This window comes from Theropithecus gelada, chromosome 3, assembly GCF_003255815.1.
Source record: "Theropithecus gelada isolate Dixy chromosome 3, Tgel_1.0, whole genome shotgun sequence".
Taxonomy (NCBI): domain Eukaryota; kingdom Metazoa; phylum Chordata; class Mammalia; order Primates; family Cercopithecidae; genus Theropithecus; species Theropithecus gelada.
Window position 1 is genome coordinate 116435988 of NC_037670.1, and position 13460 is coordinate 116449447.

The window sequence follows — 13460 nt, forward strand, 5'->3', positions numbered from 1 at the left end:
TTTTTTTTTGAGATGGAGTCTCACTCTGTCACCCAAGCTGGAGTGCAGTGGCATGATCTCGGCTCACAGCAACCTCTGCCTCCCAGGCTCAAGCGATTCTTCTGCTTCAGCCTCCCAAGTAGCTGGGACTACAGTCGCATGCCACCATGCCCGGCTAATTTTTTTTGTATTTTTTGTAGAGACAGGACTTCACCATATTGGCCAAGCTGGTCTCGAACTCCTGACCTTGTGATCTGTCTGCCTCGGCCTCCCAAAGTGCTGGGATTACAGGCGTGAGCCACCATGCCCAGCCTGTTTGCTTTTTTAAATATGAAAACTCAGAGCAAGGAAACATTAATTCAGAATTTCTAGATTGATCAAGGGTCTGTTGTTAAGACAATGCTCATGTTTTTTAGTACTAGAATTTAAATTGGAAGGGCCACTATTTGATTTGTTAAGCATTTTAGGATAACTCACGATGGCCAGTTGGGCAAATGAAATAAAACTACGTTTTAACATTTTCAGTTGTCTCTTGGCATCTAAAATACTAGATTAATAGCCTAAGGGATAATCCCTAGCCCAAAAGGCCAAGGGATTATTTCCATTTCTTGATCTCACTTTCTGACAAGTTCTGTCACTTCTTTTCATCTCCAAAGTACAGAGACCAACCCAGTGCACTCATCAACTAATGCTAATGTAATAAAAGTAGACAGTATTACAGTGGTGGGTCTTACCTGATGCTGTGATTCCCCAATACACCACACCATCTTTCACAGTAACTGGCATTCTCTGAGTGCTTACTATGTGCTGGGCATTGGTCCAAGTATATTTCATGCATGAGTATTTTTATCTCTGTTTTACTAATTAGAAAACTGAGGCTTAGAAAAGTTGAGCAGCTTGCCTAAGATTACATAGCAGTGAAGTGAAGAGCTGGGATTTGAGCCAAAGCAGAAACCATTCTTAACCATTTCGCCATAGTGGTGCAGACGTAGTTGGATGGTGACTATCAACTCTGCTGGTTACAGCCCCTTCTTATTTGTTAAGGATGGCTAGATACCCAGATAAGTGAAAAAATAGGAATGAGGGGTCTCTTTGGAAAAGGTACATTGATTAGGAAACAGAGAGCATGTGCAGTGTTCTTGTTTTTCAGGTATGCCTATTATTACAGTGGAATTGGTGCTGGGGTGCTGGTTGCTGCTTACATTCAGGTTTCATTTTGGTGCCTGGCAGCTGGAAGACAAATACACAAAATTAGAAAACAGTTTTTTCATGCTATAATGCGACAGGAGATAGGCTGGTTTGATGTGCACGATGTTGGGGAGCTTAACACCCGGCTTACAGAGTAAGTATTTAGTTTTATGTTGAACTTGGATGTGGTTCTTATTCTTAGTAAAATGAAATAGATGTCATCACATATGTTAGGAGATGTTAGTGTACCACTCAAAGGTACTTATGAGACAAAATTCCTTCTAAGCAGCAACGAAGTCGTGTGCATCCTTTTGTTCCTAGTCCTTGACGGGCATAAGGGCACCTGCATGACTAGCATTGAATGAAGGACTGGACTTTGCCAGAATGAAGAAATCCTCTGAGAATGTGCAGTAGAGCAAAACAAGATACCTAGGTTGAATACTTCTTATGTACACGATGTCCATTTCCTGGGGCCATGTGTCTAAGGATTTTTGTTGTTAATGACAGATCTCCTAATAGAAACTTATACCCTGCTAAATAAAACAAAGCACAGGCGCAAAATGCTCTAGCTATAAACTACCCTACACTCAAAATAGGCTTCAGAAGAAAAGTTGTTTACAATTCTGACATTTATTTCTAATACTATCTGTTCTTTTAGTGATGTCTCCAAGATTAATGAAGGAATTGGTGACAAAATTGGAACGTTCTTTCAGTCAATGGCAACATTTTTCACTGGGTTTATAGTAGGATTTACACGTGGTTGGAAGCTAACCCTTGTGATCTTGGCCATCAGTCCTGTTCTTGGACTGTCAGCTGCTGTCTGGGCAAAGGTAGGTGAAGCCTGTGAATCCAGATTTTGAACTGCACCTTCCCCCTTCCTGCTCTCACCCTATGGAAAGGTCTTTTTACTACATGATGACTCTGATTCTGTACTTGTTACTTTTATGTTTTCTGTTCAAAATCAGCTGGATAAGCATATCCAGCCTCACGGAGTACTACACTTGCCAGGACTCCATGCTGCTCTTGGCCATGTGATTATTTGGGGAACGGATGAGAAAGAAGAATGTAGCTCTCATATCTATCTTCTGCTTTTGTAAGAAAACAAACAAACAAAAACAAAACAAACAAACAAAAAAACTTGCTGAGCTCCAAAGAACCATGCTCTCTAGTGGATGATGCCCTATTCACATAGCAAGTAGCGACTCAAGTTTAGTGAGCAACAGATGCCCCATTCAATTAACATTTCTTTTTACTTTAATGTTTTTGGCTTTCTAGATTTTTGTTTAATTTTTAAATTGATTTTACAGTTTTGTCAGCATTCATGCATAGTTAAGTTTTTGGTTATAAAATAATTTAGGAAAATAGATACTTTCTAGTCCCTAAGGACACATATAAATCCTTAGCCTTCAGCTCTCTCTCCTGTCATGAAGGCAGAGAGGTAGAAGTGGCCCTCTCTACCTCAGCACACGTTTCCAGTGATCTTTTAAAACTTATTTTCCATTTCAAGGTGAACATGGTGTGAATTTTAAACTGATTTTATATAAGTGTATTTTCAGTAGAGAAATTGGCGCGGTATGTAATTTTTATGGAGTTCAGCACAACTTAGAGAAGGCAATATAAATTCATGTAGCAAAAGTAATGAATGGACAACCAAAGCCAAGCATCACACAAAATAAGTCAGGCTGTAAGTATTGAGAAACTTTAGAAATTTTAACCTTGTATAATGGATATTATTTTGTTTCTGCAAAGAATAATTATCATTTATTGAGCATTTATTGTCAGGCAAATACTTGTATTATCTTTCTGAAGTATAGGTATTATCTCGTTTTACAGAGAAAGAAACTGAAGTTCTGAGGTCTGTGTTAATTTTTTGCTTAGAGTAACATAGAGTTCAAATAATGTTTCTGGGGATTATCAGTTAACTAAAGTATTTGGCAAAAGCTTCTTGTCAATTGATTTTTCTGTATACTAGAATGTTAAGCAAGTTAGGTGGCAAACTCTTCACATCAGTATTTACTGAAAAACTACTTAAAACGTATTGATGTCTGTTTTAAGTTAAGATTAAAAACAGACCATGAGTCAATCTTTTAATGATTAATTATGCATTGCTTCACATGCTGTTTATTTAGTAAAAGGAGCCCCAGGCTGGCTGCTAGAGACCCAAGCTTTAATCCCCACGCAGCATTACACTTTTGGTATGATTTCAAACAAATTTCTTAAATTCTTTGGATGTCAATCATATTAAAAAAGAAATGTGGTTCACTCTGGGTCTGGGAAGCCTCTTTGTGTCTATGAGCCTGAGGCTCTACCCTCAAACCTAGAGACACAGAAGCAAGTAGACATGGCAGAAAGGGACCCAGTCATGCAAGTGACCTGGCCCAGGAAGCCTCTTTTGTACTTTGTACCCAAGACTGTCTTCCCAGTGCCCAGAGACACTGGGGCACTAGAGGGCATTGGTATGGGAAACCACCACACTCTTCCTCGATCTGGCAGTCTGATCTTGAAAAACCACTTTCACCCACTCAAGCAGCAGAAGCAGGGTCCAGTGGGAGCCCCAGAAGCGTCACATAAATCAAGCCAACCAAAATAATACTACAAACACTCTGAATATTAAACCACTCCTGGAACCACATCTCACAAAAGTAGGCCAATACTATCATGCTAAACTTAAATAAAGCAACTGCCTGCTAGAGTAAAGCAGGTTTATTTTATTTTAACTTTTTAAAACTTTTATTTTAAGTTCAGGGGTACAAGTGCAGGTTTGTTACATAGGAAACTTGTGTCATGGGGGTTTGTTATACAGATTATTTCATCACCCAAGTATTAACCCTAGTACCCATTAGTTATTTTTACTGACTGTTTCCCTCCTCCCACTGTCCACCCTCTAATAGGCCCCAGTGTGTGTTGTTCCCCACTATGTATCCATGTGTTCTCATCATTTAGCTCCCACTCATAAGTGAGAACATGCAGTATTTAGTTTTCTGTTCCTGAGTTAGTTTGCTCAGGATAATGGCCTTCAGCTCCATCCATGTCCCTGCAAAGGACACGATCTCATTCTTTTTTTATGGCTGCATAGTATTCCATGGTGTCTATGTACCATATATGTATATATTTTTTATCCAGTCTATCATTGATGGGCATTTAGGTTGATTCCAACCTTGTCTTGTGCCAGTTTTCAAGGGGAATGATTCCAGCTTTTGCCCATTCAGTATAATGTTAGCTGTAAATTTGTCATAAATGGCTTTTATTATTTTGAGGTGTGTTCCTTTAATACCTTGTTTATTGAGAGTTTTGATCATGAGTGGATGTTGCATTTTATTGAAAGCCTTTTTGCATCTATTGAGATAAGCATGTGCTTTTTGTCTTTAGTTTCTGTTTATGTGGTGAATCACATTTATTGATTTGCATCTGTTGAACCAACCTTGCATCCTGAGGACAAAGCCTACTTGATCATGGTGGATAAGCTTTTTGATGTGCTGTTGAATTCAGTTTGCCAGGATTTTGTTGAGGATTTTTGTATCAATGCTCATCAAGGATATTGGTAAAGTTTTTTGTTGTTGTATCTCTGCCAGGCTTTGGTATCAGGATTATGCTGGCCTCATAGAATGGATCAGAGGGAGTCTGTCCTCCTCAATTTTTTGGAACATTTTCAGTAGGAATGGTATCAGCTCTTCTTTTACATTTGGCAGAATTCAGCCATGAATTCATCTGGTCCTGGACTTTTTTTGGGGGGTGATAAGCTATTTATTACTGCCTCAATTTCAGAACTCTTTGTTGGTCTGTTCAGGGATTCTATTTCTTCCTGGTTCAGTCTTGGGAGGATGTATGTGTCCAGTAATTTATCCATTTATTCTAGATTTTCTAGTTTATGTGCACAGAGGTGTTCATAATATTCTCTGATGGTTGTTTGTATTTCTGTGGGGTCAGTGGTAACATCCTCCTTGTCATTTCTGATTGTGTTTATTTGAATCTCCTCTCTTGTCTTTTTTATTAGTCTAGCTAGTAGTCTGTCCATTTTATTAATTTTGTAAAAACACCAGCTCCTGGATTCGTTGATCTTTTGAATGGTTTTTCTTGTCTCAGTCTCCTTTGGTTCAGCTCTGATTTTGGTTATTTCTTGTCTTCTGCTAGCCTTGGAATTTTTTTGCTCTTGGTTCTCCAGTTCTTTTAGTTGTGATGTTAGGTTATCAACGAGATCTTTCTAACCTTTTGGTGAGGGCATTTAGTGCTATAAATTTACCTCTTAACACTACAGTAAGGCATATTTAAATAGGAGACAGAGTCTCCTAACATAATAGTCAAAATGTCCAGGTTACAATAGAAAGTTGCCTGTCATACCAAGAGTCAAGAAAATCACAACTTGAATGAAGAAAATTAGCACACAAACGAACTAACAACAATTACCTGACATCAACACTGAGATAAATCAGGTGCTGGAATTATCTGACAATGATTTTAAACAGCCATCATAAAAATTCTTTACTAATCGAACACGAATTCTTTTGAAACAATAGAAAAAAAATCCTCAATGTAATAGAATTTATTAAAAAGAACAGTGAAATTAGAGAACAGAGATATACAACAACAGAAATAAGAGTCATGCTAGATGCACTTAACCTAAGCAGTTGGAGATGGCAGCATAGAATTAGTGAACCTGGAGGTTAGAACAATAGAATTCACCCATTCTGAAACAAATAAAATAATTAAAAAAAGAACTCCAAGGACCTGAGGGACGATAACAAAAAGTCCCACATTTGTGTCATCACAGTACCAAAAGTAGAGGAAAAAGAGAGTGGAGATGAAGGAATATTTGAAGAAATAATAACTGAAAATTTCCCATGTTTGATGATGAAAGGCAATACTTCAGATCCAAGAAGCTGAGCTAATCTCAAATAGGTTAAACCAAGTAAATCCGTACCAAAGAATATTATAATTAGGTATTAAAAAGTGAAGACAAGATAGAAATCTTGAAATCAGCCAGAGAAAAACAGTGCATTTTTATAGGGTAATATAATACCAATTTAGATGACAACATACTTCTCACCTGAAGCCACAAAGGCCAGAAGTGACACAATATTATTCAAGTGCTCAAATAAAAAAACTGCCAACTGTGAATATATATCTGGTGAGACTAGCCTTCAGGAATGAGGAGGAAGTAAAAACAGTCTCAGATCAAAGTTTCACTAGCATGCCTACTTGTGAAAGATGGGCTAAACAAAATTTTTCTAACAAAAAGGGAATGATAAAAGAAATATTGAAGCATCAGGAAAGGGAAGGCAAGGGAACAACAGAAAGAGCAGAAATATGAGCATATACAATAGACTTTCCTTTGCCCCATGAGATTCATAAATCATATTTGATGATTGAACCACAAATCATATGTGGTAGAATGTTGATACCATAGACTGTTGTAAGTCACATATGAATATTGCAATACTCAGATAAGCCGCTATAAAACTCCTGCAAAAATATGTATTCAAAAATACTGTAAACTCAGCAAGATTGAATCCTAAAATTTGATAAGTAACCTGCAGGAAGGCAAGAAAAGAGACACAGAGGATGGAAACCAGAGGAAACAAATAGAAAACAAATAATAAAATGGTATACTTAAGTGCTAACATATCATTAACTACCTTAAATGTAAATGGTTTAAATGTACCAATCATAGGAAAAATTGGCAGTGTGTTAAAAAAAATGAGTAAACTATATGCTGCTTACAATAATCTTCAAATTCAACAACATAGGTAGAGTAGAAGTAAAGGTATGGAAAAAGATATACCATACAAACATTACTTTTTTACAAGGAGTGACTATATTAATATTAAATAATGTGACTTCAAAGCAAAAAAAAATTGCTAGAGAAAAGAAAACTATTATGTAATGATTAAAAGAACAATCCACCAAGAAGACAAAATGACCCAAATGCACATGCCCCTAATAACATAGCCTCAAATAGAGATAAAATAAAACTGAGAGTTTTTATTTCTTTATTATAATTTTATTCAACTGAGAGATGAAGGGGGAAATAGATAAATCCACCATTATAGTTGGAGACTTCAGCACCCTCCCTTAGCAACTGATGGAACAAGTAGACCGAAAATCATCTAGGATGTGAAAAATCAGAATAACACAATCAACCAACAGGATCTAATTGGCATTTATAGAATATTCTACCGAACAACATCAGGATACACATTAATCTTTTTTGTTGTTGTTAAGTACCCGTGAAACATTAACCAACATAGATCATATCATGAGCCATAAAACAAACCTCAATAAACTTAAAAGAATTGACATCATAAAGTGTGTTTTTTCTAAGTGGCATCAAACTAGAAACCAAAATTGGAAAGATAAGGAAATCTCTAAAGAGGGGACTAAAACAATACACTTTTAAATAACCCATGGATTCTTAAAGGAAATTAAAAATACATAGAAAACATATAAAATATTTGGGTAGAGCTGAAGAAGGACTAAGAGAGAAATTTATCACATTAATGTGTATACTTTAGAAATGAGGAAAGGTCTCAAATCAATAACCTAAGTTCCTACCTCAATAAAGTAGAAAATAACCTATTGGAAAGTTGGGTGTTCATTTGAAGACTCCCGTATATGGACATTAAATAAATTTGTATATTCTTTCTCCTGTTGATCAATTGGCTTCATGCCAATAATTTTTCAGTGGTGGTTAGAGTCACTCTTCTCTCCTGACAGTCATAATGAAAGAGAACCCAGGATACTGATCCATTGGCAAAAAGGGCTAAGAGCTGACCCCAAGACTATATTGTTACACTCTACTTTTAAAAATTAAATAAATAGGCTGGGGATCAAGATGGCTGGGTAGACACAGCCAGGAAATGCCTCTCCCACTGACAGAAAGCAAAATATCAAGTAAACCTTCACACTCTGAACAGATCTTTTGAGAGAAAACACTGAAAGTTAATAGAGAAGCAACACAGATACTGAGGCTGAAGAGAGAAGAAGCTGAGATGCTCGCATTCTGAGTGCAAGGACCAGCTCCCAGCCCTGAAATAGTCCTAAGGAAGTGGTGAGTGAAGGAACTGCAGGGTGCCACACTCCTGTTGTGGACCTCTGAGATCCTAACATGACCCCCATAGATATTTGAATTGGCAGAGCAACTGCCCAGAGATTAAGTAGAGGCAGAGCTCAAACCTGAGTGGGGCCCAGAAGGTTCTGTGTATGGGGAAACTCCAGTAAAATGTGACCTTAGGAACCCATACCCATGGCACTTCATCTTGCTCTGAGTGACTCTAGACACTGCTGAGCGCTGTGCCAGGAGAGAGCAGGGCTATCTTTGTCACAGGACTAAGGTGCATCTGATCTGTGCACTTTCATCTGCCATCCCCTCCCAAAGCCCCTGCCTGGCTGCTTCTGCAAAAGCATGCTCACAGCATTGCCTCCACTGCCCAGCCTGAGTGCTTTGCCAGTGGAATTGAAACACTGGACTGGCCCCAACAACATCCAGTGCTCAATCCCGAGGGGACAGAGGACAAAGCCACAGGCCTGGTCCCAACCCCCAGGATTCAAGCACACAGCTCAGGGGCATTGAGCTGAGAACTGTGGCCTGAACTTGAGTGAGGGAGGAGCCCCAACTCTCAGAACACTGAGAAGAATGAGGTGTGGGTTCATGTGCCGGCACGGGAGCTGGAAATGCTTCCCTACACGAGATTGGTCTGGGAATGAGGTGTAGCGCATTTGCTGACCAGTCTCTGCCAGAGACTCCGACAGAGAACACCTAACAGCCCAATCATCTGAGTGCAAAAGGCTTGGGACAAAACTCAGTGGTCAGGTCTGCTACAGGGAAGACACCAGGAGACCTAGTCAGGGGGAAAACAAGCTGAGCAGTCTTCACGGCTATCTGCTGGAATAAAAACCTTGAGCCACAGGCACCACACCAGCTGCACATCCATGGCACCATTCATTGCCTTGCCCGAGGATTCTCTACCCTTGATCCACTGCATTCACAAACAACCTGTAGAAATACACCACAACCCACTCTGACTCTGCCAAACACAGGACCAGTAGGTCCTTAGGGAACTCTTGGTGAATTAACCTTTGGCTTGGGCAACCCCAAGGGAGTGGGGAGCCCAACCTGCCAGCGTCTCCATTGGGGCTAGAATCATGAGCATGGTGTCAGTGATTGGAAGTGGTGCCCCCAAGTCTTGGGAACAGACTTGGTGAGAGGATGATCTCTCACCTGCCGCCCATCTCGCCCTCTGTGGAATACTGTTGCAAAGGAGATGAAATACAAAAGAGACACATGGCTGAGTAAAAGCCTATCTGCTGGCCCTTACACTTAAGCATCATCTACTGGATGACAATCTGAATTACACCACTGAACAAAAATTTATTCAGCACACATCACCTGTGAAACCCAATGTAGGAATCTAGCCACAACTAAAGAATCCATACAGAACCTTGGCTCTCTGAAAGCACCAGAAATGAAGTCCATCAGCTACACACAGCATACACCACAGTCAAAACTACAAGGAGAAAAGAAAAGAATATAAAAACCAAAAGCTCCATCCAAACAACAGCAACATCACAAAGATAAACACCAGCCTTCTTGGATGACGAAGAATCAGCATACGAACTCCAGCAATTCAAAAAGTCAGACCGTTCCCTTACCTCCAGATGATGACACTAGCTTCCCAACAACAGATCCTAACCAAATTGAAATGGCTGAAATGACAGACATAGATTTGAAATCTGAATGGCAAGGAAACTCAATGAGATTAGGAGATACTGGAAACCCAATCCAACGAAGCCAGAAAAGATGACACAGACATTTTAAGAAAGGATAAACTGAACTTCTGGAATTGAAAAATTCATTACAGGAATTTCAAAATACAGTTGAAAGCCTTGACAACAGACTAGAACAAGCGGAGGAAAGAATCTCACAGCTCACAGACCAGTCCTTTGAAACAACCCAGTAAGACAAAAATAAAGAAAAACATGTAATAAATGAACAAAATCTCTGAGAAATAAGGGATTATGTAAAGAAACCAAACCTATGACTCATTGGCATTCCTGAGAGAGAAGATGAGAGAATAAGCAACTTATAAAACACATTTCAGGATGCAGTTCACAAAATGTCCCCAACTTCACTAGAGATGCCAGCATGCAAATTCAAGAACTAGAGAACCCCTGCAAGATACAATACAAGACGACCATTCCCAAGACACATATTCATCAAATTTTCCAAGGTCAACAGGAAAGAAAAAACCTTAAAGGCAGCTAGAGAAAAGGATCACTTACAATGGGAACCCCATCAGGCTAGCAGCAGACTTCTCAGCAGAAGGCTTGCAAGCAAGACGAGATGAGGGTCCTATGGTCAGCCTTCTTAAAGGAAAGAAATTCCAACCAAGAATTTCATTTCCCACTAAACTAAGCTTCATAAGCAAAGGAGAAATAAAATCTTTTTCAGACAAGCAAATGCTAGTGGAATTCACTACCACTAGACCAGCCTTACAAGAGATTCTTAAGGCTAGAGATTCTAAACATAGAAACAAAAGAAAAATACCTGCTATCAGAAAAATATACTTACGTACATGCTCCAAAGACTCTATAAAGCAAGTTCACAATCAAGTCTACAAAACAGCTAGCTAAAAACATGACAGGATTAAAACTTTACATATCAATATTAACCTTGAATGTAAATTTTCAAACAACTCACTTAAAAGGCACATAGTGGCAAGTCGAATTGACATAAACAAAACTCAACTGCCTGCTGTCTTCAAGAGACTCTTCTCACATGTAATGACACCCACAGGTTCATGGTAAAGGGTTAGAGAAAGATCTGTCATGCAAATGGAAAACAAGCAGGGATTGCTATTCTTACATCAGATAAAATAGACTTTAAACCAGCAAGAGTTTAAAAAGGCAAAGAAGAGCATTACATAATGATAAAGGGTTCAACTCAACAATAAGACTTAACTATTCTAAATATATATGCACCTGATGTTGGAGCATCAAGATTCATGCGACAAGTACTTCTAGACCTGTGGAAAGACTTGAGACAGTCACACAATAATGGGGGGGAACTTCAACACCCCTTCTGAGAGCATTAGACAGATTGTCACAGCAGAAAACTAACAAAGAAATTCTAGACTTAAAGTCAACACTTGACCAGTTGGACCTACCTAATAGACATCTACAGAATACTCCACCCAACAACTACAGAGTATACATTCTTCTCATCTGCACATGGAACATACTCTAAGATTGACCACATGCTCGGCCATAAAGTAAGTCTCAATAAATTCAAAAAAATCTAAATCATGCCAAGCATATTTTCTGACCATACTGGAAAAAAATAGAAACTAATACCAAGAAGATTTCTTAAAACCAAAAAATTATGTGGAAATTAAACAACTTGCTCCTAAATGACTTTTGCATAAACAACAAAATTAAGACAGATATCAAAAAATTCAATGAAAATAGACACGATGAACCAAAATCTATAATATGCAGTAAAAGCCATGTTAAGAGGAAAGTTTGTAGTGCTAAATGTCTACATCAAGAAATATCTGAAATTAACAATCTAATGTTGCACCTAGGGGAACTAGAAAAATAAGAAAAAACTAACTGCAAAGATAGCAGAATAGAAATAACTAAAATCAAGTAGAAATGAATGAAATTGCTATGCAAAAATTCATACAAAGGATTAATGAACCTAAAAGTTGGTTCTTTGAAAGGATAAACAAGATTGATAGACTACTAAGTAGATTAACAAAGAAAAAAGAGAAGATCAACATAAGCACAATAAGAAATAAAAAGATGATATTTGAACTGATCTCAGAAATACAAAAGATCCTCAAAGACTATTATGAACACGTTTATGCATACAAACTAGAAAATCTAGAGGAAGTGGATAAATTTCTCCAAACACAAAACTTCCCAAGATTTAGTCAGGAAGATATTGAAACCCTGAATGGAGCAATAACAAGCTCTGAAATTGAATCAGTAATTAAAAACCTACCAACCAGAAAAAGCGCCTGTCCAAATGGATTCACAGCTGAGTTCTTCCAGTCACACAAAAAGAGCTGGTGTCAATACTACTGAAACTCTTCCAAAATATCAACTAGAAGAGACTGTTCCCTAACTCATTTTACAAAGCCAGCATCATCCTGATACCAAAATCTAGCAAAGAAGCAATGGAAAAAAATAAAAAATAAAAAAGTACAGGCCAATATCCCTGATGAACATAGATGCAAAAGTCCTCAAAAACAAATACTAGCAAACCAAATCCATCAGTACAGCAAAAAGTTAATTCACCACGATCAAGTAGTTCATTCCTAGGATGCAAAGTTGATTCAACATATGCAAATTAATAAATATGATTTATTAAATAAACAGAATTAAAAACAAAAAAAGATCATCTCAGTAGATGCAGAAAAAGCTTTCTGTAAAATCTAATATCCCTTCATATTAAAAAACCCTCAACAAACTAGGCGTTGAAGGAACATAACTCAAAATTTACTAAGAGCATCTATGGCAAACCTACATCCAGCATCATTCTGAATGGGCAAAAACTAGAAGCATTCCTGTTGAGAGCTGGAAGAAGACAAGGATGCCCACTCTCACCTATTCAACATAGTACTGGAGGACCTAGCCAGAGCAACCAGGCAAGAGAAAGAAGTAAAAGGCATCCACATAGGAAAAGAAGAAGTCAAACTATATCTCTTCACTGATTATATAATTCTATACCTACAAAACCCTAAAAACTCATCCAAAGGCTCCTAGAACTGATAAAAAAAATTCAGTGAAGTTTCAGGATACAAAATTAATATACAAAAATCAATAACATGTCTGTACACCACTGGCATTCAAGCTGAGAGCCAAATAAGGAATCCAGTCCCAGTTACAATAGCCACAACACAAAATGAAATATACATACAAAATAAAATACCTAAGGATATATGTAGCTAAGGAGATGAAAGGAGAACTACAAAATACTGCTTAAGGAAATCATAGATGACACAAATAGAAAAAATATTCTACGCTCATGGATGGGAATAATTAATAGCATTAAAATGGCCATACTTCCCAAATGAATCTACAGATTCAACATTATTCCTCTGAAACTACCAATGTAATTTTTTACATAATTAGAAAAAACTATTCTAAAATTCATATGGAACCAAAATAGAGACTGAATAACCAAAGCAATCCTAAAGAAATAAAATGAAGCCAGAGGCATCACATTATCCAGTTTCAAACTATATTACAAAACTGTAGTAACTGAAATAGCATGGTACCAGTACAAAAAGAGA

General features: G+C 37.8%; 1 protein-coding gene across 2 annotated transcripts in view; it reads left to right on the plus strand.

Moving 5' to 3' along the window:
- Positions 1-13460, plus strand: part of ABCB1 (ATP binding cassette subfamily B member 1) — a 218533-nt gene that overhangs the window by 144176 nt on the left and 60897 nt on the right. For both annotated transcript variants that reach the window (XM_025379380.1, XM_025379381.1), the window contains 2 exons: positions 1130-1321; positions 1826-1997. In XM_025379380.1, coding sequence (XP_025235165.1) covers positions 1130-1321; positions 1826-1997 — 364 coding nt within the window. The remainder of the gene's footprint in view (positions 1-1129; positions 1322-1825; positions 1998-13460) is intronic.